Raw genomic sequence first — 25,352 nt, 5'->3', positions numbered from 1 at the left:
CATCGTTTCAGTGTGTGCGCGCACGTGTCAGTGTGTGCGCGCACTTGTCTGTGTTTGCGCGCATCTGGATGGAACTCCGCCGTTCGCGATACAGAGAGCAGAGGAGAAATCTAAACCCATGTAGAGACAGAATTGACATACCTCTTGCGATCTGGCGCTATATTAAAAAATAAAAAATAAAATAAATAATTAACTTGATCTTCCAGCGGGGGCGGGAGGTGCCATTGGCGGGGCGGGGCACCCCCCTTACAGAATGGTAGGGGAAACACTGATGTTTCTAGAAAGCAGCTAGAAACAAATTCATTCAAGTTTAAATCAGTTTTGTTTCATTTGTGTGTGTCTGAGTGCCTATATTTAGCATGTTTGTTTATTGCACTATGACCATACATGTCACTGATGTACAATGATTAATAAATAGAATAGTCATCTGTTCAAATTGTATGACCTCAAAAACTTCAACAGTATTTGTTTTAACATATCTCCTTCTATTTTTTGTGCCATCCTCCTTTAAAGGCATATATGTGATTGTAGTGAGGTGCCTTGCAAACACTTGCACCTATGAATCCTATGCAGAATAAAAATCCAGCCTGTGGTGTTGGTTTGGCAGAATGCATCACATCTGTGCCTGAAGAATAGATGCAGGAGACTAAGTGCAAGCAACTCTTTTTTTTAAACTTGTCTAAAAATGTTGATACTCCTGATACATTTTTCATTGCTCGAATTATAATTATCCTTAATAGGCTTACGTAACAGTAGGACAACTAAGGCACTGTCCTGTTTTTAATGTTGCGGGCAGTTTTTACATTAGAGAAGTAAGCAATTTTTTGACATTATTGTAAAATGTTGTTCTAGCTGAATGCTTGTTCTTTTCCTAATGTTGTTTTATCAGCCTATGTCAGGGCCCTGTGTCAGGGCAGCAGCCCACACTAAGCTCTGCCTTTCAGCCTGTCTGCTACCATTTACCACAATGCACTCACACAAGATGGAAGGACACAGTACTGCAAATATGTCATCTCTCATATTCCTAATGGAATCACTAAAGTCTCTAATGAATAGTCAGTTAGTGTCAGCCTAAATGTCTTTGGGGTGGAGCAAAATCTCTGCAATATGATGTAATGCTAGCTGTATTTCTTGTTCTTGCAGTAATTTGTATGTTATCCACCTCATTTACTCATATGTAAACTACCTAAGAGTTGCAGGCATTACAAATAAACATTTTACAAAGTGAAATAACAAAAACAATCAAATATATACATAAAAATAGTAAAATAAAAATCCATTTAGGGGCAGCTAGAATACATCTAGAAAATGAACTGTACTTAAACTTCACCGTTATTGAATTGTATAATTAGCATTATACAATATATGTATTATTTTTTTATTTATTCAAAAAAATGAACTTAAAAAGGGCTGGTTTGACTTGTTGGCTGAAATGCGTCGAGAGGGAACTTAATAACAGGGCTCGATTACTTTCAGTGTGTGTTTTAACCCTGCGTTCTTAACAACAGAGAACGGTCGCATATCCGAGGCTACAAAAACACCTATGGCGCTTGTTATCACTTTGTGAATTATTTGGAAGCAGCAGCTTTTAATGCCGTGGATCAGGCTGCTGCCCCAGACAGTGTTACAGTGCACAGATGTGTCTATGTTCCTGGTGTAATATATGGGCTGTTATAGGTTGATCTTCAGTTAGAGGCATGAGAGGCAGAAATTATGCATTGATCCGGCTCACTGTTTTTTAAGACCACAGGGTCCTCATGTTGTCAGTGAATGTATATTGATTAGTTCAGTTGGGGTGATATGGGTGATATGTGGAAGGAAGGCTGGTTGAATGTGACCTCAGCTGCAGCTAACAGCTCCACTAAGTTTCCCATATCCATGCTACAGCACACATGCAAACACTGACATTGTATAATATTTTCAAGTTTTTAATTTCGAGTATTTACACACACACACAGTATATACATGTATTTATGTTGGGATGGATGTGTGACTTGTCAGAAAAATTAAAAAATTTTATTGAGCGGCGCAATGTTATGAAAGCCAATCAGCACTGAAAAAATTAATCAAAACAAAATGACAAAAAAACTAAATATATAATAGCCATGTTACAATTCATAGTAAAAGCATATAAAAAGCAGGATTAGGTTAATAAATATAAAAAGAAATTGCCCAAGAAGCCTGTATTTTCCCATTTCAATAAAAAGCTTGATTACAATAAAGATAACTGTATATATGTCTGTGGACAGATTTTGTTACCGTGATAGTGTCACGACTATGCATGATGGCGTCAACAAACTGCAGGTGTGTAGTTGAAATAAAAATGAAGGGCGAGTTTGAAGATCAGTGGTGTCAGACCCAATGACCTAGTACTTATGTACACGCCTGCAGCCAGTACTGAAAAAAGTGTAACCCTCCATAGATGACTATAAACATTAAAGACCCTGTGAAACAGATCTCAGAATCATTTGATTCCTTATATTTAGAAATTTTCTTTCTGTCAAGTAAGAAAAAAGCTATGGAGGGAATGGGTTCACATATTGATTGGTATTTACAGCAGCCAAAGAGCACTGAATGTGTGAATGTGTATCCATACAGTGCCTTGCATAAGTATTCACCCCCCTTGGACTTTTTCCCATTATGTACTGTTACTAACTGGAATTCAAATAGACTTAAATAAACTTTTTCCCGTTTGATCAACAAAACATGCATAGTACTTTGGAGGTGCAAAAATAAATTTTATTGTGACACAAACAATAATGAGAACAAAAAAGTTGACATCTGTTGGGTGCATAAGTATTCACCCCCCTGTGTCAATACTTGGTAGAACCCCCTTTCGCTGCAATTACAGCTGCAAGTCTTTTGGGGTATGTCTCTACCAGCTTTGCACATCTAGAGATGGAAAGGTTTGTCCATTCTTCTTGGCAAAAAAGATGAAGCTCAGTCAGATTGGATGGAGACCGTCTGTGAACCGCAATCTTCAAGTCTTGCCATAGATTCTCTATTGGATTGAGGTCTGGGCTTTGACTGGGCCATTTTAAGACATTAACATTCTTTAATCCAAACCATTCCTTTGTAGCTCTGGCTGTATGTTTAGGGTCATTGTCCTGCTGGAAGATGAACCTCCGCCCCAGTCTCAAGTCTTTTGCAGACTGCATCAGATTTTCTTCAAGGATTTCCCTGTATTTGGCTCCATCCATCTTTCCCTCTATTCTGACCAGTTTCCCTGTACCTGCTGAAGAGAAGCATCCCCACAGCATGATGCTACCACCACCATGTTTCACTGTTGGGATGGTGTGCTCAGGGTGATGGGCAGTGTTGGGTTTTCGCCACACATAGCGTTTTGCATTGAGGCCAAAAAGTTCAATTTTGGTCTCATCTGACCAGAGCACCTTCTTCCACATGTTTGCTGTGTCTCCCACATGGCTTCTGGCAAACTCCAAACGGGATTTTTTATGGATCCCTTTCAACAATGGCTTTCTTCTTGCCACTCTTCCATAAAGGCCAGATTTGTGGAGTAGACGACTAATAGTTGTCCTGTGGACAGATTCTCCCACCTCAGCTGTGGATCTCTGCAACTCCTCCAGAGTAACCATGGGCCTCCTGGTTGCTTCTCTGATTAATTTTCTCCTTGTCCGACTCTTCAGTTTGGGTGGACGGCCTCCTCTTGGTAGGTTTGCGGTTGTGCCATATTCTTTCCATTTTCTTATGATGCAGGGTTTCCCCCAGCACTATCTTGTTAAGGCGGCCGCCTTAACAAGACCAGGGCCCCGCCTTGACTACCAATGTATTGAAAAAAAAAAAAAAAGTTGAAAAAAAAAAAAAAAAAAAATGGCATTGATAATACTCAGGTAATACTGTTTACAACATTAGTCGTGCCAATAAAGTTTTTTGAGTGTAATTGAGACGGCGACATCTGGTGGTTGAATATATTGTTGCATAGTCTATCATAGTCACCTGTCAATCTACCGCCAGTGACGTGCGGTGAGGTCAGTGAGTGGGTAGGCACTGAGTTCTGAAAGCCAGATTTCTCTAAACCTATATATTGTTAAATCAAAAACAATAAACAACAAACAGGCACGCACGGCCGATTTCAAATAAGTTCCTCCCTTTCTTTCTTTCTTTCTCTCTCTCTCACTCACTCACTCACTCACACACACAGACGGGACGTATATGAAATGTCACGACGGTGACTTCAGGTTTGCCCGTAGCCTACTGTAGTTTGGTCTAAATGATTAAACATCGCATCCATCGACTTAACGGACCCGTCCCTCACACCGAGGGCAGAATAAACGTAAGGCAACAAGTCAAACCTTCGCCGATTCAAACTACCGGTACTACTTCTATTCAACTTAAAAATAAAAGACAGCATTCATCATTATGTAGGACTACAGCATAACTGATGGCAACTCCACTCCATAAACTTTATCTTAATAGATATAGTACCAGTAGCATATGCCCCATGGACCTGTCCAGCATCAGAATGTAACCATTTATCCACATTGCAGAGCTTAGGTTTGTCCGTCAGTAACAATGAAAACACAACTGCTCAATTGAATATAAAATGCAGAATGGATTGCACTCGGTATCAATTCATCCAACTTTATTATTAAATAAACCCCCAAAAAGTTTCTGACTCACCAATCTGACTCCCTGGCTGTAGAAATAAGCAATACGATAGTAATCCAGTGACAGTCTGACTGACAGCACAGCTAGCTAGCATCCTTCCGTTCATGTAGGCTACCTGTCCGTTTGAAATGCTCGAACATTGTTTGTCCCTGTTGCTGCTGTACACCGTCCAAGGCTGGCGCAGGCCTTTCTCTTGCTATTCATTCTGTTCCTTTTTAAATTATAATCCAATTTGTTAAAATTCCTCCAGTCTGAAATATCTGCGGGCACGGACACGGCAGCTGCAATGTTGACTTAAAAATCCGCGGGGGTAACGCGACGTGAATGAGCATAGCCAACGTAATGACGTTGGCCTAAGCTGCGTAAATGTCTAGTAATATCTCGATTTTAATTGGTCCATGAATGATATGTAACGTAAAGGCTTATGTGGCATACCATTTACGTAAAAAAGGCACAAAGAATGATGCTTATTTGCGTACATGTTAAATCATACAGAATCAGGTGCGCATGCGCGAAAACTTTTTTTTTCTTGCCGTCCACAATGAATAGGCGGTTAATTTGAACGGAATCCGACATCACAAACTGTCATCTTCCGAGGCAGCTTGATTTTTCTTAAAAACCGGCTTAAAGCAACAAGGTAAGATCATTATTAACCTTAACTACATAAAATTCAAGAATAAACTTAACTTTACGTTCGAATTTAAAAAAAGTTGAAAACATAGGCTACAGTTATTGAAACCGTACCTGTGCACATGGTTTTATCTTGCAATAGGCCAATATAGCCTAGCTTAATGGATGGCAAAAGACAGCCCAAAATTTTGGGCTTCTTTATGCAAAGAAGCAGGCCAACTTCGCCGTCGTCGGCACCACCTCGTCCGCCTCCCCCCCCCACCCCCGGATCCACAGCAATCCTCTAAACACAGAGTTAGTGGATGGAACAAAAATACGCCAGTTGGCTGTATCATACCGAACACGGTGAGTTTTATTTATTTATTATTAATTAATTAATATTTTGATTATAACATTGTAGGGCTTATTAAATCACGAATGCGTCATTCCTAGGGATGTTCTGCAGAATATGTAGATCTAACCGTCAATCAGCAACACGCGGCCCTACTCAAAGGCCATTCATAGAAATCCCATGCACGAACTATAGACGTGATGCCTTGGATCAGCACATGACGTCCAAGAACCACTCTGCATGTGTGGCCATCACAGCCCAAACCAGCAAAAGTAAGTGTTTCTAAATGATAAATGAATTAACAAACTAAGAATATTTTATTTCTTTTATAATAATAATAATTATTATTATTAATAATTTATTATACAACTTATTGAATATTTCTTAATTAGGTCTGTCAATCAGTGAGGCATTTCAACCGATTGTCAACATGGAGCATGAGGCCATAATTGGTGGTTTTAAATGCCTTTACTGGCTTGTCAAGCACGAGATTGCACACCACACCAACTACCCTGCATTGCTTGATCTGGCAGACCTTCTAGGTTGCGAATATTTTTCCAAATTGAGGGTAAGATTTTTCATTATGAATGTATTATGACTGATGACTGGGTATGAATGTCGTTATGACATACTTTTGGTAAAATTAACTGTTAAGGCACAATTTTTTTTCCCCTAGATTGATCAAAGAACCAACTACAGGTCCCACAAAATTGTGGACGACATGCTGCAGATTTTGGCCGAAGTGGTGGACGAGCCCATTTCAGCAGCAATCAAAACCTCAAAGGCTGTAGGCCTGGAAATAGATGAGTCCACAGACATTTCAGTCTTAAAACAACTGGACATTCATGTCAGGTAGAGTAGTTGTCACCTCTTAAGCGCCTTGTGATGTCCTCTCTGTGTAATAAAAACAGGATCACATTTAATGATGTTATACACATTTCAGGTATACTGACAAAGAAGGGCAGCTCTTCTGCCAGTTCCTGGATCTGGTATCCATACCAGATGGCATGGCAAGAACCATTGCCGAGGCAGTGAAGGAAGTCATTATAGAAAAGGGAATTCCTCAGGATCGGATTTATGGCCTTGGCACGGACGGAGCAGCAGTCATGACCGGTAGAGTGAATGAATGAAGAAAATTTACTTTGAATTTAATGTTGACTATAATGAACAAGTTTGCCTTAATCTATAACTTTTAATGTTTTTAATTTAGGAAAACATAATGGCACAGCCAAATTACTGGCCGACACCTGGCCAGGATTAGTGACAGTGCATTGTGCTGCTCATCGCCTCGCCCTCGCTTGCAAGGATGCTGCAGATGGAGTGCCCTACATGAAGACCTTCAGAAAGCACCTGCAAGATCTTCATCTTTATTTTAGGAATAGTGCAAACCGCACTAGTGCCCTCAAAGCAGCTGCCAGTGTTCTCCAAGTAGCCGCCCTCAAAGTGACAGTAAGAGAAACAACTTAACATCGAGTTCCTTATAGCAATGTGCATTTAAATGATTCTCCCATTAATCACCTCACATTGCCATCCCCAGGAGGTTAAGGAGGTTTCAACTGATGTTTATTTCAATTTCTTAATAATTGCATGTCAGTTATAGTCATTAAAAATAAAATTGTTTGATTTGCATGTGTATTTAGGTTCCTGTCACAATTGAGACACTGAGGCAAATAAAGGCAGCAGGTGACAAGCAACCTGAGGGCTCCTTTTTGGCTCAGGTCAATGAAAAGGTCAACAACCTTAACATTGACGCAGAGGAAGAGAGGGTGAGACGTGACAGAGGTCAGCCCACATCCACCGGGAGGTTTTGGACAAAGTTTCAGAACGAGGTAAGCTCAACGATGAATATATAGAATAATTTTTTAAATATATCTATCATTAATGATTATTTTCTCACGTCCACTGTTTAATAGGTCATGGACCCCTACATCGACCGTCTCGTGGAACACCTGGAGCTGAGGTTCCAGCAAGTGAGCATTCTGGGTGCCTTCAACGCTCTGGGACCACCAGGTCCACAAGCTGACGAGGGTCAGGCCATCTCGGACCTTAAGATGTTGGCGAAGCAGTTTCAGGTCATTCAAGAGATGCCACTGCTCCATGAGTGGCAAAGCTTCAAAGTGCTTGTGACTACTGGAATATTAAAAGTGAGTATTTAAAACCTATTAAGTTGTTTGTATATGTTAATGCATATCAGTCAGACACTGACCAATTGTTTTCATCCATCAGGACAAATCCCAACTGGAAATAATGAAGGCAATGACATCTCAGTATGATGAGCTACATCAGCTGTATCCAAACCTGTCCCTCCTGTCAGCGATCGCGCTCACGATACCAGTGGCAAGTGTCAATTGTGAGCGAGATTTTTCTGCCATGAATAGGGTAAGCCCATCATCTTCTCACTATCTTAGTTCAAAATTTAAAATATTAAATACAACATTGACTTCATTCACTCTATGTGTAGATAAAGACAGACCTGCGAAACAGGCTGCAGGGCAAGAGTCTTACAGCCTGCATGAAGATCAGCATCAATGGCCCACCAGTGTCTAAGTTTAATTTCAGCAGGGCGCTGGAACTGTTCTTTGCACAGCCACGCAGAATAGCATGCACTGATGCCTCTTGTCAGCTGTGCCGCAAATAAGAAGATCCAGAAAGGAACTGTAAATAGTTGAATTTGCCCTTTTATGTGCATACAAAAGTTAAGTGTATTGTCCATTATTTGTATTTAATTTGCACTGTTCTTTAATTTTATTTTGTAGTGTCTGCATGTTTTCCAAAACATTTGTACCTACTGTTGTTTATTTATATTGAAATAAACAGTTGTTTATTTCATTCATGCGTACTGGCATCTTTGAGCAAAATACCCCCAAAAATTTTCGCCGCGCCGTGCCAACAGCACCGCACCAACAGCACCGCTACGCACCGCGCCAACAGCACCGCCACCTGCTTACCACCTTGACTGAGACATTTACTGGGGGAAACACTGTGATGGATTTTATGGTGCTCAGAGAGATGTTCAAAGCTCTGGATATTTTTTTATAACCTAACCCTGCTTCATATTTCTCCACAACTTTATCCCTGACCTGTTGGTGAGCTCCTTGGTCTTCATGATGCTGTTTGTTCAGTAATGATCTCCAACAAACTCTGAGTCCGTCACAGAACAGGTGTATTTATACTGAGATTAAATTGCAGACAGGTGGACCCTATTTACTAATTATGTGACTTGCAAATGTGACTTGTGAATGCAATTGGTCACACCAGATCTTTGTTAGGGGTTTCACAGTAAAGGGGGTGAATACATATGCACTCAACACTTTTCAGATTTTTATTTGTAAATAATTGTGAAATCCATGTAATATTTCCCCCCACTTCCAAATGATGCACTATTTTGTGTTGGTCCATTACATAAACTCACGATGAAATAAATTTTAATCTGTGGTTATACCATGACAAAATGTAGAAAAGTCCAAAGGGGGTGAATACTTATGCAAGGCACTGTATATACCATTACAACACCCTGCTCTGTTGTCAAAGACTTCTCATTACCCCTTCAGCCATGCCTGTGGCCTTAACTAATTAATGGGACAGTGTAGGTCCCTGTTTGCCTGTCACCATTGCAGAATTTATAGAAATGTTGAGGAGGTTAAAAATTTCAGAGAACATTCTCATTAGATACAGAATAAGTTAACGCCCCTCAGTGCATGATGAATACTTCAACTGTTAAATTCCTTTTACAGGAATAGAAAAGAAAAAGGATATTGAAAATAAAAACATTAAATATTGCCTTTATAAGAGATAAATGAAAAATGTACATGCAAACACTTTTTTTGAGATCATGATCATGGTATTTTATACCAAACGCAGGTAAACCTGCAAAAAAAAAGGCAATCTACTCTTTTCCCATTGCCAATAGAGGAGGTGACTTACTGGAAGTCGCTTTGCATAAAAGCATCAGCTAAATGATATATAATGTAATTGAGTAAAGTTTTTATGTTTTTTTTTCTGCTAGGTCATGTCCCCGATGTGCCAAAGATTGAGAAGCGCTCTCAATTTGCTGTCTTGCCAACTTATTATGTTAGAGCGTTGGTTGTTTTTAGTGGGTGTTCTGACCAGTTGATAGGTAAATTCTTTACCAACAACATGCTGTTCAGTACACTAAAACAGTATTTGAGATCCATTACATCATATTAACTGTATTTAGGGCTGCCACTAACGACTATTTTTCTATCGATTAATCTATTGATTTGACTGATTAGTCGATTAATCTAAACGATTAATTTTCCTCCACAAAAATCTTATTGACCATTTCATTTCATTTCTGAAGTGCCGCCCCGCATCGCGCAGCGCCGAGGAAAGCCAGGCGCCTCCTATCCAGCCCCCTGTTAAACCTTTGTGCGGTTCACATGGGCTGCGATACGCCTCGCGCCCTGCACCGATGGTTTCGGCGTCGAGTCTGTCGAGTTCGCTTAATAATGTATGTGAGACAGATTGTGTACTAATGTTGACATCTTTATTCGGGTCCTCACTTCCGTGTCTGACCCCGCCCCCAACATTCATTGCCTGCTCCTATTGGTCCACAGCATACCAACATAGGGGCTTCCTATTAGTTAAACCTGCATGTCAATCAACTGTTGTGAATAACATTAAACGATACCAGGGTCTATTTTTTCCGCTCGCCGCGAGCGTATCGTGCCAGGAAACACACTGAAATGATTTTAAACAATATTAATGACATATATTTATACAATCTAAATGATCAAATATGCATCCCATACTTTGTTTCCCCCTTATGTTGTCCTGGAGTTTTAATTTCCCCAATTTTCCCAATAACATAATTAAACTAGAATATAGCGGTGGCCACGGCTAGACTTCGGTGAGGGCCCAACTATGTCCATGCCAATCCTGCTAAAGGGTGTTTCAATAATTGGAAGGGGTATCAGAGGACTTCGGTACTCTACCTTTGGGGAGTTTATTTGACACTCGGCACAATCTCGGCAGTACTCCTTCACGGCCCTTTTGACTCCCGGCCAGTAGAAACAGCTGAGAACACGTTCATACGTCTTCTCCCTCCCTAAATGTGCCCCTAGTAAGTGGGAGTGGGCTAGGTACAACACTTTGGAAGCATACTCTTTGGGGATAAGCAACTGTTCACAGATATCAGAATTATTCTTACTTACCCAGTATAACAGCTTATTCTTGATCATGAAATGTGGAAAAGACACTTGACTCACCCCAGCCTGATTTTGACCCTCCATTACTTTGACGTCTCTCCAGGCTTAGGTTAGGTCTGGATCCTGCAGCTGGGCCGAGCCGAATTGGCCTGGCCTGAGATTTCCCTCCATTTCAACTTCCGGAAATTGAGAGAACACCTCGTCTGATTGTATGTCTTCCAGGGGCTCCACCTCAGCTGCCCTTTCAGGGTCTGCTGCTGTGTACTGGGTGTGGACGGCCTCCTCCCTGTCGTCATTAGTAGTTTTTGCAGGGCTGCCATCGAGGGAAACTGCTGCCCAGGCAGTTTTTGGCCATTTCTCTCTCGTTGCCGTCCTTTCAAACAGTGTAACATAGGTCTCGACGTCATCATCTGGCGTCAGTTTAGTCAGCACCTCTCTTGGCTTACGCTCTTCAGATTTTCCTGTTGTTCTACACAGCGCTACTACAGCTGTCTGCAGAGTGGCAGACAGCTCAAGATCTCTTCCATGTTCGACCTTCTCTTCCGATCCGACGTGCTCTATTCCAACTCGGTATACCCACTGATAGCGAAGACTCAGAAGGTCCACATTCTCCACGATCTGTGGGAGCCTGGCCTTGCAAGAGTAAACAGTGGGTACACAAACTGGAAAAGAGCAGTCAGAAGCAGGGGTTTTGGTGAATATAAGTTTATTTATAAACTGAGGGGGAAAAGGGAGGAGGGCGCACAAAGGTAACTCAAAAAGCTTCACCGGACTGGCAGTTGGCATCTGGGGCTCCTGATCCAACGAGAGAGAGACAGCAATTATTCCTCTTCATAAAACTAATGGCAGGCCGCTGGCCTCTAACCCTGAGACTGGCTTGGAAAGCGTCTGGTTCTCACTCCTCAGTAGCTCAAGACAGTCTGGCTTCCGTATCCTCTGGTTGAGGTTTAAGATGGCTCCTGATTGCCTGGTTGATTCGATCCACCTGTGAGGGACAATCAGAGACAGTTGGGAGGATGAGGAGTTCCCTATGAGGATCCTCTGGGGTAGTACCGCCCATCCAATACCACGCCTCCGGATTGCCTTTGTTTAGCTGTCCTCAGCTATTCGGGGCATTGCTCACCGGCTAAAAGCCAATTAATTTGCCTGAATAATAATAAATATACTAACATTTTTAGGACTGCAAAGTACTTTGAAGCGTTGCATCATTTTGCCTGAAGAAAAAAAAAATAATGACTGAGGAAACATTGACACATAGAGCTTTTCAGGCTTGGACTCTGATCATGAGACAGAAGTTTGGTGGTGATAGAACAATGCACAGTGGAGTTATGACAACATCATCCCCTTTGGCGAACGATGAACCTTCAGCGTACCTCAATGTTTACAAGAATTGAGGAAATGTCCAATTCTGAGAGAAAGAGAGAGAGAGAGAGACGGCACCTTTGCAAGACTTAAAGATTCCTTTAATCTTTGAACACTGACACTGTAGGAGTGGAGTTGTTTGTTTACGGCTCAGCATCAAAGGATTCATGGTCCAGAATATCATGTTTTCATGGCGTGTAATCTAATTTTGACGCCAAGCCACGGTCACACCGTGTGACGAAAAATGTATCTTTTAATAACTTTAAACTAAAGTTTTTTTTAAAAAAGTTGCGCCTCTTATTCTCATCTCATGATGCCATGATTCACCAGAAACAATTGGCTGGGCTGATAAAGTATTTCTGCAGAACTGTAGTATTCTGATTCTACAGCTGGTGATATGCTAGCTCGCAGATACACCACTAGACACACCTTTGTATTTGACAGCTACATTTTCCAGGACGAGGAACCACTGACTATCAGGCTTGACATCCATATCTTCATACCCAGAATCCCTTGGGGTTTTGGATCTTAACCCATAGCTGCTTTAGGTTAAGTACTCAGTTACTTGGTGCTGTTCAGTTTTTTCATTGTTGTTTCCTGATCAGTGAAATAAAGTAAAGCATTGCTTCAATCACTCCTTGTTTAGACTGCAGCTTTAGCTAAGAGCCTGTATTTACACTATGTGAAAATAATGGTGCAGCATTAAGACACTTTTCACGCCCATCCATTCACTGATGTCTGTGTGTGTGACTGACAGTCAGAGTATATACTGTTTATAGCAGGAATTCAACTTCCTGACACACCACACATGTGCAGCACCTGGAATTGCGAAGGCCATGGTTTCTAGGAGACCATGCTTTTGTGTTCCAGAGCCTCCAGCATAAACCACTGCATATCACACACACACACACACACACACACACACACACACACACACACACACACATTTTTACATCAACATCCAAGCATGTCTTCTGTTAGTAAGTTGTCAGTTATCAAGCCACCACCAAATCCTGAGCTTTATATGGTACCATATATAATTTAACATCGCAAAATCAGCCATGTCATTATTGATATTGTGCATTTAAATTATCCTGCTTGTTATAGTATTCATCTACAGTCAGTTTCAGAGGTTTACTTTCACATTGAACACTAACTATTCACAGATGTCAAATGCTTCATATTAACTGACTCCACTATACATTTGGGACGGGAATCGTCAGGGACCTCCCGATACGATACTATCACGATACTTATTTTTGCTTTTTTTTTTTTTTTTTAAATACTGGACCGTGGAAAACAGTTCAAATACAACACAGTCAAATTCAACAAACCACAACACCAAACACAATCCTCACAGTACCCCCCCCCCCCCCTCAAGGGATGCCACCTGGCGGCCGACCCGGTCTATCCGGGAAACGGGCGTAAAAGTCGTGGCGGATAGAGGGGTCCAAGATAAGGGAACGGGAAATCCATTGACGTTCCTCTGGCCCATATCCCTCCCAATCAACAAGATATTGGAAGCCTCGGCCTCGCCGACGTACGTCCAACACTCTATTAACCGTGTAAGCAGGGTGGTAATCATTGATAAGGGTGGGCTGAGAGAGCATGGCCCCCACCCCAGACTCAGAGGCATCCACCTCCACAATGAACTGTAAAGCAGGGTCAGGATAAATCAAAACAGATGCAGACGAGAACAAACACTTGAGTCTAGCAAACGAAACCTTGGCTGCCGGCGACCACACAAGGAACTTTAACCAACGTCAGTTGGGTAAGAGGTGTGGCAATTCTGCTATAGTACCGGATAAACCTGCGGTAGAAATTGGCAAACCCAGGAAACCTCTGAAGTTGCCCTCTTGATGTAGGAGTGGGCGTTGCGGAGATCCAACTTAGTAAAAATGGTTGCTTCGTGAAGGGGACCGAAAGCAGAGTCAATGAGAGGGAGGGGGTACTTGTTCTTCAGTGTAATGTCATTAAGTCCCTTTAAGTCTATACAGGGGCGAATTCAATTAAGAATAGTAAAATAATTAATGAAAACAAATAAAATTATCAATTAAGGATAGTACAATCTATAATTATTACTTATCGTCGCGGGGCACCACCCTGGTTACAGGGACCAACAAGTCAATCTTTAAGGATCAGTCTCAAGTTATAAAAGTTAAATTAATAATCAATATTTAATATTAAAGATTATGTAATAAACAATGAAGGGTTTTAAGTTCGAGCACAGGCTATAGTAATCCAGCTGTATTCACACACATATGCACAAATAATCACAGAATACAGATACTTTAATTACAAAAGGGTTTATTAAAAAGGGAAATAAACATATCCTCAAAACGTCAGGTCCTTGTACCGTAGGGTTAAATTGTAAGCATAATATTGATATCATAATATCATTACAAAATTATCATAAATATTATCAAATTGACATTACAATATCATTATATCACAAAATATTAAAATACAGTATTAAAAGAGTATGCGTGCACAAAAGCTGAAAATGGCGTACGCATAATTTTTTTCTTATTTTTTAAAACCGTTCAAGTGCACACCTGAAAGCAATGTTCCCTTTATAAATCCCTAGCCTAGCACCTCATGCATATTAAATTATCCTGCTGACCAATAGGTTTCCACGGTGAGTTACGGCATCAATCAATGAAGAAGAAGAAGCAAAACTCTCTGACTCCAACATCGAGGTGATTGAAGTCACTGATTATAAAATACACTGATTCTTTGCTGCTGCTGTAGATATTACAGTGGGTGAGATAGCGTACGATAGAATGAACAGTGCCTGAAATAAAAAATAAATCGAATTATAGTTCAAAGGTCCCTAATCTATAGAATTTAACGGAATCATTTTTTTTAATGTTTAAAAGAGGCTCTACATAGAAAGGTAAATATTATACTGTCCATCATATCATAAACATACAAATCTGCATTTTTACCAGCTCAGCACATACATTATTCTGTTCTTATTTTTTCTTTCTCTCGCACAGTAATCACAATTTTTAAATGTATTGAAAAACTATCCAACTAATCAGGGATATTGAGAGCAGTGTTATGGTGTGTTCACACCCCAAATTTACCCCGCATAATTTTATGGAAAACAAAATTTGTGTCAGTTTTGTCTATGGCTCAAGTTTAAATATTTGATCTCGGGCGAAAAATCTTGGACTCAGACCAGAGCTAGGTTATGTTAATTCATGTTTCACGACATTTTTCCTTAAGTATCATAGATAAACACAAATTATCCAGTGAAAATGTGCGTTGCATTTTTGGTCTGATTGCAGCATTAGCAACAAAGTCCTAACAGTTTCCTAGTTGTAAGACATGCTACCAGGCTTCTAATATCTTTACTTGAGGGATGAGTCATGTTGGTTGCTATCCGTGTGTGATAAATCCTTGTCAGCTGTAATGAGCTGGGTCTGTGGCCAAGAGACATAGAGGAGCCCATATTGAACACTGTAGAGGGCCCAGGAGACAAACTTAAATTCAGCGGGCATCCTTGTGGAGCTAATTCTGAGGATAGATGAAACATGGGTCACTTACGACGCCCTGACATTCAGATCATTGGCTACCGTGCTGATCATGTCTGGATTGTCTCTAGTAGATATGATTTGAATAGGGCTGTGAAATGTGCCTCTGGTTTATACAAAGGCTCATCAGTATCAGATTTCTGACATCGCTGCCTCTTTCTGTTATAGGATAGCATGGGATACATAGCATGTACCTTGAAAAGCGTTTTTACTAGCAGTTTAGAATTTTTTGTATTTTCTACAGTAAGCTGTTTTTTTTGTGGAACCATGTCACAAAGTTATAGAGAAAGATAATATAAGTTTGATTAGTGATTACAGCTTGCAGGCATCAGCATTTATTAGTGCAAACAAAATTAAGGGCATTTTCCGTCCTTCTATTCTTTCTTGCGAGGCTAGCACCAGATCCCAGGTTGAGCTTTTAGCAGCCAAGAACTCTGCGATGGCCTCTTCTTGTTCTAACAGCCGCTGGATCACAGATTCCTCCCAGAATGGTGGCTGCACTCTCCATAATCAGGTTTGAAACGGGTTGAATCAACTATCTATTATTTATGATAACCTAATCTGTGCAATAGACAAATGAAAGCACATCAATATTATATTTTACAAAAAGGAAAGGAAATTTTTGTTAAATAAAGGCAGGAATTATGACCCATGACAATACTTGTTTTGGGACTTCCTGTTATTATAAATAGGCATGTTAGTTCTCTTCCACGAGTTAAGAAACTCCCTTAAACCACTTTCAATATTTTCGCCGGTGTGATCCTAGTCAGGAGGCAGGAGTTGTGCAGCTTCCATTTGTTGTCGCTGTAACGCGGTCAAGTTGATGTATGGTTCCGTGGTTTGGCTCGACCACTGGTCCGTGGTTGAGGCAAAAAACTCCACAGACGATAGTGTAGCTGCTAGTTTGTCGCGGCATGCTTCACATATCGCAGGCAAGGCAACCTCATCAGTATTTTACATCCACCTTTTGCTCTTCCTGTCACATGGATAGCCAGCGAGTGCTCAAGCTAGTGAGTGGACCACAAATCATCAACTGCTCGTGTCCCCTCCTGCGTGCCTTCATAGCCTAGATTTACTCTATGGTGTATTTTAACTTCAATAATATTATTATTATTGATGTAGTTCCTCTTTATGGAAATCGTCATCGGAGGCTGCCACGCTGCTCTTGCTCTCAGACATGTTTGGGCTTGTGACGTTGTTGTGCACTCTAAGGAATGTAAATGCGTTGTGTCGCTATATCAATAATAAAAAACAAAAACACTGGTATTATCATGGACGGTATGATATGTCACAGCCCTAGTATAAAACAAAATATCAAGATTTATATGTCTGAAACAGTATATTGTGACCATCTTCATGTTGGATGATGATAAATAAAATATATGTTATTAGCAGTTGTTATGCTAACTTTAATAAGATAATATCCTGAACACTGGCGTGCCACAGGGCTGTATGCTGAGTCCTCTCCTCTACTCCCTCTTCACCTATGACTGCAAAACTGTACATGGTTCTATTACCATTGTCAAGTTTGCAGACGATACAACGGAGATTAGCCTCATCATCAACAACGATGAGTCGGCCTACTGGGTCTCAACACCAAGAAGACCAAAGAGCTCATTGTGGACTTCAGGAAGAAAGGTGGCACACACACCCCCATCGATATCAACGGGACGGAGGTTGAGCTTGTCACCTATTTGCTATTGTGCAATAGTAGTAGTAGATTTGACGTTGGCTAATTATTAATAATCATGAAATATGATTATTAAAATAAAAATTATTTATTAAAAATAATTAAAGATTATAAAGCTATTAATTAAGAATAGTAAAATAATTAATTAGAAATTATACGGTTATCCATTAATAATAGTTAAATAATTAATGAAAAATATAAAATTATCAATTAAGAATAGTCTGTAATCATTGCTTATCGTTGCGGGGCACCACCCTGTTTACAGGGACCAACGAGTCAATCTTTAAATATCAGTCTCAAGTGATATACGTTATATTAATAATCTCAATATTCAATATTAATGATTATATAATAAACAATGAAGGGTTTTAAGTTCGAGCACAGGCTATAGTAATCCAGCTGTATTCACATACATATGTACAAATAATCACAGAAATACAAATACTTTAATTACAAAAGTATTTATTAAAAGGGAAATAAAGTTGATTCTTCATTTAACAAACTCCAATATTTCAAAGATGACAACAGCAGCAGCAGCACTTATCACAATTGTCACACATGTAATACTGAGTATCTATGTGTGTATGTGTGTGTGGTCGTGTGTGTCTGCCTGTCTGTGTCTCTATGGGTATGGGTGTGTGTGTGTGTAAGAAAGAGAAAGGGGAGTGGCTATGGCGTAATGACGAGATCACGTGGTGACTAGGGCTGGGTATTGCCTACAACCTCACGATACGATACGTATCACGATACAGAGGCCACGATACGATACTATCATGATACACGTTGCTTTTGAATAATGACCATGTTCTGCACAGAATTGACTACAACAGTTGTTCTTTAGGGATCGCACCACTCAAAATACTTAAAATTCTGGCCATTAAAAGATCTTAAAAGTAAAATAAAATAATTATCATTCTAATCCCATAAAAAAAAAAGGCAATGCCATGGATCTGTCACTCACGCATCTCCTCCCAAGATCCCCGGATACGGTGTTTTTAATTTCCCTCGTAAGTGCCGAGTCTGTTGCTTGAACATGAGCGCAGTTGCACATCTGGGCAATAATAATGTTCTTCGGACATTACGAGTGTTGCAGCTTTTAGTGGCTAAAGGGCTTTAGCCTCATCTTCAGCACAGGCCAGGTCCACTTCAGTTAAGGTCCACAGCTCCTTGGCATTCTTCCACACCTCAGTGGAGAATAAGTAAGAAACAGTGGGCGTCTCGAGCGCACGTTGAGCGGCCAAATTCAGACTGCGAGCAAAGCATTTCACGTGCAATAACTCCGCCAGTTTTTCCGGGGTTTCTTCCTTGCTTGTTTTGAGTTGAGACGTGTGCTGTTTTTGCCTATGCTGCCGCCTTTGGCATTATTGTGCACTGCACCATAGGTGAAGTTTCGTTTTCAAGACGGCCGTCAAAGCATTTGATGCCGTATCGATACAGTAGCATCTGCATCGATGCGTGCATCAGCATGACGACGATGCACAGCCCTAGTGGTGACGTCGTCTGGCCGAGATCAAGATGTTACGTTCAAGTAGTTTCAAGATGGAGGTTTATGACCCCGGTGACGACATGAGGTCAAAGACAAGATGGCGGTCGGTCGCCAGTTACACAAAGGAACTTTTTAGACTAAGAGATTTCTTATCTCCTGGTTCTGGCGCCGAATGGCGTCGAGATGAATTTAGGCTCTTTTAGTCAAGATTTAGCTGTGTAACATGAAATGTGTAAGCCAGGGGTGTCCAAACTACGGCCCGCGGGCCATCTGCGGCCCGCCATCCATTTTAAATTGGCCTGCCTCAAATTTTTTTTATTTAAATTATTTAATTTCTTTTTTAAATTAACAAAAATAATATATATATATATTATTATTTACTTCCAGGCATCTTTTCAAAAGGTACAGTGCAAAAACAACAGTGTAAAACAAAACAGTGGATATAACAGTGCAGCCAATCATATGTTGAACGTGAGTGAAAGTCAGGTTCACGTTCATTTTTTAAATCATCATCGTATCAGGCCATCATGAAATACCAGGAGCGGGGGAATGTGTAACGACTAGTGTGTGTGCGCGCGCGCTCCCAGATAGCGGACACACACAGGCCCCGGGGCTCCGCCCCCCGCCCCTCTCACATGCTCAGAGACTCAAACAGTGAGATCAGAGCTTGTTCACGTGAAGCAGCCGCTCACTGACTGACCGGCAGCCTCTTATCAGTGGAAACAGTGAAAACACCGAGTTTCTCTGGTCCCAGCTGCTCAGAGATCAGCGCCGCAGCTCCAGAAGAGGCGCAGCACCGATGCTAACACGGCATCGGCGCTCACGGTGCTTACGGTGCTTCAAAAAAATGGGCATCGTCGTTTTTTTGTTATTTTTGTATCGGAAGGTATCGGAAGTATCGGTTCTCGTGACATCTCTAGTTGTTACACAAGGAGAGCTGGACAGGGCCATAGAAATACATCAACCCAGCCGAAGGAACGGGGATCTGCTCCCTACAAAATGAGGCTGCTGGTGTGCATGTTTTTGACCAAACTGTCAAAAACAGACTCCATGAGGGTGGCATGAGATGCCGACCGCCTCTAGTTGGACCTGTGCTCCCAACCCAGCACCGGTTAGCTCGATTGGCATTTGTCAGAGAACACCAGAATTGACAGGTCTGCCACTGGTGCCCTGTTCTCTCCACAGATGAGAGCAGGTTCACACTGAGCACATGTGAGTCTGGAGATGCAGTGGTGAATGTTATGCTGCTAATAACATCATCTGGGATCTGATAGTCTGGGGAGGCAAATCCTTTGGGGAGTTGCACAGGCTCCATGTCATAGCCAACGGTATCCTGACTGCTGTTAGGTACCAGGATGAAATCCTCAGAGTGATTCTCAGACCTCACACTGGTGCAGTGGGTCCTGGTGCAGGAATATGCCCGGCCTCATGTGGCCAGAGTGTGTAGGCAGTTCCTGGATAAAAACGCATTGATGTAATAGACTGGACCTTACATTCTACTGACATTCTCCCAAATTTACATAGAAGGTAAAGACCTTAAAAGAGAAACCTAATTGTTCCCACAATGAGCAAGCACTTTGGCGACTGTGGCGAGCATCGTTTGTGTCACTGAAATCAAAAGCAACTAGGGCTGTTAGAAGCACTTGCACACCCTCACAATGTCTGGGTTAGGTGCAGCCGCGGGGGAGTGCTCGGACACGGACAGGCAGGGAACTGTTTTCAATACTTCATCATCAGTGTAAGACATATAAAAAAAAACAAGACATTTCCTGTTGCAAGTCAATATTTTTGCATAGCTGTTGTCAGGCTGGGACTCTTGTCATAAATGTGAAGTTTGGAGTAGATTGGCCCATGTATGTCAGAGATACAACAACTTCCAGTTCTCCTGGGGAGTCATTTACATTTGACGACATGGTCACACAGTGTGACAAAAACTCATACTTTGAGCAGCTGCGCTGTGGAGCCATTTTGCCACGCCCATTTGAAATTACTCCAGAATACTTTTGAATATTCTATGAAGTTTCATGAGTTTTCGAACAGGTTTAGGCTCTCAAAAATGCGGTTAATACCAAATAATAACAGTATTCGAAGCAAATGGTCAGTGATCGGGCCCTAATAAAAAAACTCTCCTAATGGACCCACATTTGACAGTCGTCAAGGGTCTGAGAACAATAAACTTTGTATCTGAGAATCACCTCTCAAACTTTTCTTGGAGACATGCCACCATCCGTAGACTCTACTGTCTGCCAGGGTGGTCACTAACATGGGATGAGTAGATAATGAGTGAATTAAAATGTTTGGATGAACTATTTCCTTAACATTTGTACAGTGATTTAGAGGAGATTTCAAAATCCATATATATATATTGTGTATCGCGATATAGCCTCAAAATGTCAAGATATTTGTTTGAGGCCATATCGCCCAGCCCTATTTGCTACATATATACACTAATTATAGGATGAGTGTGTGTGAGTGTGTGTGTGTGTGTGTGTGTGTGTGCGTGTGCGTATGTGTGTGCGTGTTTTACTTACCCAGAAGACCAAGTGCGGCCTATGATCTTCCCCTTGAACAAGGTAGAAGTGTTCCCTGGCTCATATTCTTTTCATTTGCATAATAAATGGCTATTCATTTTCTCTATTGCAGCCGTGCAGTTGTCAATCTGGAATCTGAATGAGAGGTGAACAAGGAGATGATTATCAGACAAGAGGAGCAGCACATTGAATAACTTAAATCCCCCAATAAACACTTAAACACCCATCAACACTGACAGAGTAACATCCTGGGATGTTCACACCTTTGTATACCTGACTACTTTAAGGCCTATTAGTTTACAGAACCCACACAGAACAAGCTCGACAAACTGCAATGCAGCAAGTGGCACGCAGCGGGAAAACAACCACCCTGAGGCAACGATAACTGTGTAAACGTACCTCTCTGTACCATCACAGAGAACCACAGTCACCCCAACAAGAGCAAAGTGACACTGTGAGCAAGTCGCACTGCAGGACAGCAAGAGGCACCAAACACAACCACAAAACCAACCATTGAAATATTTACACACAGATTTTCAGTTTGTCACTTTTAAAGTAGTTAGAGATTTTTATTTTTTCAATAGTTTCAGTAGTACTCTGTCAGTTCAGCTCTTTGTCTTTTCAATAATGCTCTGTAGCATTTGAAATATGAAAAGATTTATACAAATTCAATAATTAGTTTTACTGTTTTTGCATTTACTATTAAACAACAATAAGAGTGACAAATGCAATTGAATTAATCCGTCAAATGTTATTTGTATAGCCCATATTCATAAATTACAATTTGCCTCATAGGGCTTAACAAGGTGTGACATCCTCATCCTTAACCCTCAACAAGAGTAAGGAACAACTATCCAAAAATCCTTTTAACCATGGATAAAACTTCAGAGAGAGCCTCACATGAAGGATCTCTCTCCTAGGACGGCACATAAGTGCAATAGATGCTGCTGTAACTGAGGACATCAACAAAATAACAGTATTTAAAGCATTGATTAGAATAAACTGTTTGTTACATAATGGAAAGTGTGTCTATGTTGAGTTTTTGTGCATTAAATATTCACAATCTACCTGCATTTATTAGTTGACCATTACAGCAGAGCTGCTGCTTCATATCACTGATTTCCAGAGCCTGTCTGCTGAAAGACGGAATTTTGTGTGCATTCCATGCATGACGTTTTATTTGTGTTGGGGTTCAATGTATATATAATCATGCTAACAGCTAGTGTATCCTGCTAAACCAATTTATATCCTCACTATCAAGAGATACTTTGATGCTGCTTCTGTGCTGTGCGCTTGCGTGTGTGTGTGTGTGTTTGTGTTCGTGTGTGCGTGTGTGTGTGTGTGCGTGTGGAGATGACATACATTATCTAAGTGGTTGTCATAATAGTGGGAGGCTGCATTCCAAAACAGTCTCCATCCAGACGAGCTCTGTATCAAAATTATCTCTCTCATTAACACTCCTGAAAATCCTTACCACTCATGTACATTGGTCCGAAGTGCATCATTGTAATTGTTGTTACTGATATGAACTAATCAGGGAGCAAATGTGGGAGTCTTCTTCAATGTTTCCAAAAGTGTCTGTTTCTGCCTGTCCTGTCGGGGCATACTGTGGATGTCAGGTGTAAGCGTAGTAACAGTGATATATTTTAAAACTATAACGTAGTGTTGGGATTCGAAGGCAGACAAAGGACAAAGGAGAGTCCTGCATGGGACTCAAAAGCATGACTAGAGTTTTTCACTCTGAAGCCAAACAACACCCAGAAAGCCCTGGAGGAACCCCATGGTTTTTCTAATCGCTCCTTGAGTTGGAACTTTGACATTCCATTGGCTGAGAGCCAACAGACCTTACGGCTCCCTCCAGAAGGGAGGCCGGCACCTCTCAGGTAATAAATATGGGAGTGCCCCTGAAACTATGCTTTTTTCCCCGCACTGAAGATAGAACCAGACCTCTCCTGGTTATTCCAGTTGATCCAGCTGCTAAATGGGGCAACCACACAGACGTTTGTATTTTTTTAGTGTTATCTTAAAGTTTACCCTTTTATTTTGATAAGACTCTTTTTTTAGTTGATTTTATTTTTAAAAGACCGCGGCAAAAGTCTTCTCACTCGAAGGCTGATCCACAAAGCACTGCTCAACAGTTGTTCATCCTTTCAGATGGACGGTCTCGGCGACTGCAAGCCTTCTGAATTAATGGATAAAATGCTGTCGCTCCTGGGAAGCCTAAAGCTGGATCTTCTGTTCACGGAGCTGTTCTTGCAGCAGCTGTCGACTCAGTTGCGGTCTGCTTTGGCCAACACTATCATCACGGATTGCCGGGTATTGGCTGAGCCGAGTATCAATTTGGGCTGATGGCTTTGACTTCTTGGGACACCGCATTACTAAAGACGGTACAGTTCCTCTCCCTTCAGAGGTGGATGCTGTAACAAATTTCCCAGGCCCATTCTCAGTGAAGTCTCTGCAGGACTTTTTGGGCATGGTGAACTTTTACCATCGCTTTCTTCCGCAGGCAGCACAGCTAATGCGACCCCTCTATGAGGCCCTGAAGGGTAAAGCGGACAGGCACGCAGTGATTTGGACTGATGAAAGGAATAAAGCGGTTAATGATGCCAAGGCAGCTTAGGCTAAGGCGATGATGCTGGCGCATCCCACAACCAATGTACCGATATCCATCATGAGCTATGCTTCTGACTATGAGGTTGGAGCGGTGCATGAGCAGTGGGTCAATTGGGCCTGGCAGCCGCTCGCCTTCTTCAGCAGACAGCTGCGCCCCAATGAGCGGATTTACAGTACCTTCTATAGGGAACTACTAGGCCTCTATCTTGCCATCCGACACTTTCGTTTTCTGCTAGAGGACCGAAGTTTCTCAGCGTAAGTGGACCACAAGCCATTGACTTTTGCCATATTTAAATGGGCAGAGCCATGGTCTGCTCGCCAGCAGCGCCAGCTTTCCTTCATATCGGAGTTCATCACAGATATACAACATGTGGCAGGCAAGCACAACCCGAGCGGTCACTGGAGCCGTCCAATTTGGTGTGGACTATGATTGCATGGCAGCAGATCAAATTTCTGATCCAGATGTTCAGGCGCTGAGGACGGCTGAGACAGGACTGAGGTTGGAGAATGTTGCTTTTGGTGCTGCTGGAACTACACTCCCATGTGGTGTTTCAACAGGCCAGACACGACTGGTCGTTCCCACAGGATTTTCTAGGCTGTTCATGGCCTTTCACACCCAGGAAAAAAGGCCTTCACAGAAGTTTGTAGCAGCAAAGTTTGTCTGGCATGGGCTTAAAAAGGATGTGCGGAAGTGGGCTGAAATATCAGTGGTGTGCCTGTGCTCTAAAGTCCACCGCCACACTAAGGTCCCCCTGGCACAATTCTTACTACCCGAAAGAAGGTTCGACCATGTTAACCTGGACCTTGTGGGGCCCCTGCCCACCTCTCAGGGGTTCACACACCTTCTCACCATGGTGGACAGAACCACTCATTGGCAGGAAGCTGTCCAGTTTGTTTCAACAGCAGCAGCTGATGTGGCTAAGACATTTATCATCACTTGGGTCGCCCTGTTCGGCCTCCCATCTGACATTTCTTCTGACCGGGACCCGCAGTTTACATCTGGGCTCTGGAACACTGTTGCAGTGAGCCTACCATCCGCAGGCTAACGGCTGTGCGAGCGAATGATTATTATTTTGTGTATGACTACCGTGTCTACCGTTTTTAAGTGCCATCGTGCCGCGGCGAAGCGTCTCTGGCCGCACTGTTATCGTCCGACCAAGTTTTACCTATCAAAAGATCGGTACATAGCGTCCACTTGTGTACGGAGTGGTAAAGTCACCGCAAAATAGTTTTGCCGTGTTTTGAGATTTCTTTTGATCAGTCTTTGCATGTTTTCCTTCTCTCTCTCTCTCTTGTCTCCTAAACCCGCCTACATACACGTTCCAGCGTGAAAAAAAATACGAGTGGGCACGTAGTTGGAGATTGAATGTCTG

General features: G+C 41.7%; 2 protein-coding genes across 2 annotated transcripts in view; both read left to right on the top strand.

Moving 5' to 3' along the window:
* arhgap39 (Rho GTPase activating protein 39) overlaps nt 1-25,352 on the top strand; it is a 100,610-nt gene that overhangs the window by 24,027 nt on the left and 51,231 nt on the right. The window lies entirely within an intron of this gene.
* LOC128447891 (zinc finger protein 862) lies at nt 3,819-8,356 on the top strand. The gene is made up of 9 exons (XM_053430294.1): nt 3,819-5,862; nt 5,983-6,158; nt 6,267-6,442; nt 6,534-6,703; nt 6,801-7,039; nt 7,231-7,419; nt 7,504-7,734; nt 7,817-7,969; nt 8,052-8,356. Exons 1-9 carry the CDS (start codon nt 5,694-5,696, stop codon nt 8,226-8,228), a joined length of 1,680 nt encoding a protein of 559 aa, XP_053286269.1. The 5' UTR covers nt 3,819-5,693; the 3' UTR covers nt 8,229-8,356.

This window comes from Pleuronectes platessa, chromosome 9 (assembly GCF_947347685.1).
Source record: "Pleuronectes platessa chromosome 9, fPlePla1.1, whole genome shotgun sequence".
Lineage (NCBI taxonomy): Eukaryota > Metazoa > Chordata > Actinopteri > Pleuronectiformes > Pleuronectidae > Pleuronectes > Pleuronectes platessa.
Note: the sequence above shows the minus strand (reverse complement) of the source record. Positions and strands in the feature narration are given on the sequence as shown.

Excerpts from the sequence above, each read along its gene's own strand:
- LOC128447891 (XM_053430294.1), top strand. The coding sequence starts at position 5,694 with ATGTTCTGCAGAATATGTAGATCTAACCGTCAATCAGCAACACGCGGC. Across the intron at positions 6,159-6,266 it reads AATATTTTTCCAAATTGAGG|ATTGATCAAAGAACCAACTA; the intron begins GTAAGATTTTTC and ends TTTTTCCCCTAG. Across the intron at positions 7,420-7,503 it reads GGACAAAGTTTCAGAACGAG|GTCATGGACCCCTACATCGA; the intron begins GTAAGCTCAACG and ends ACTGTTTAATAG.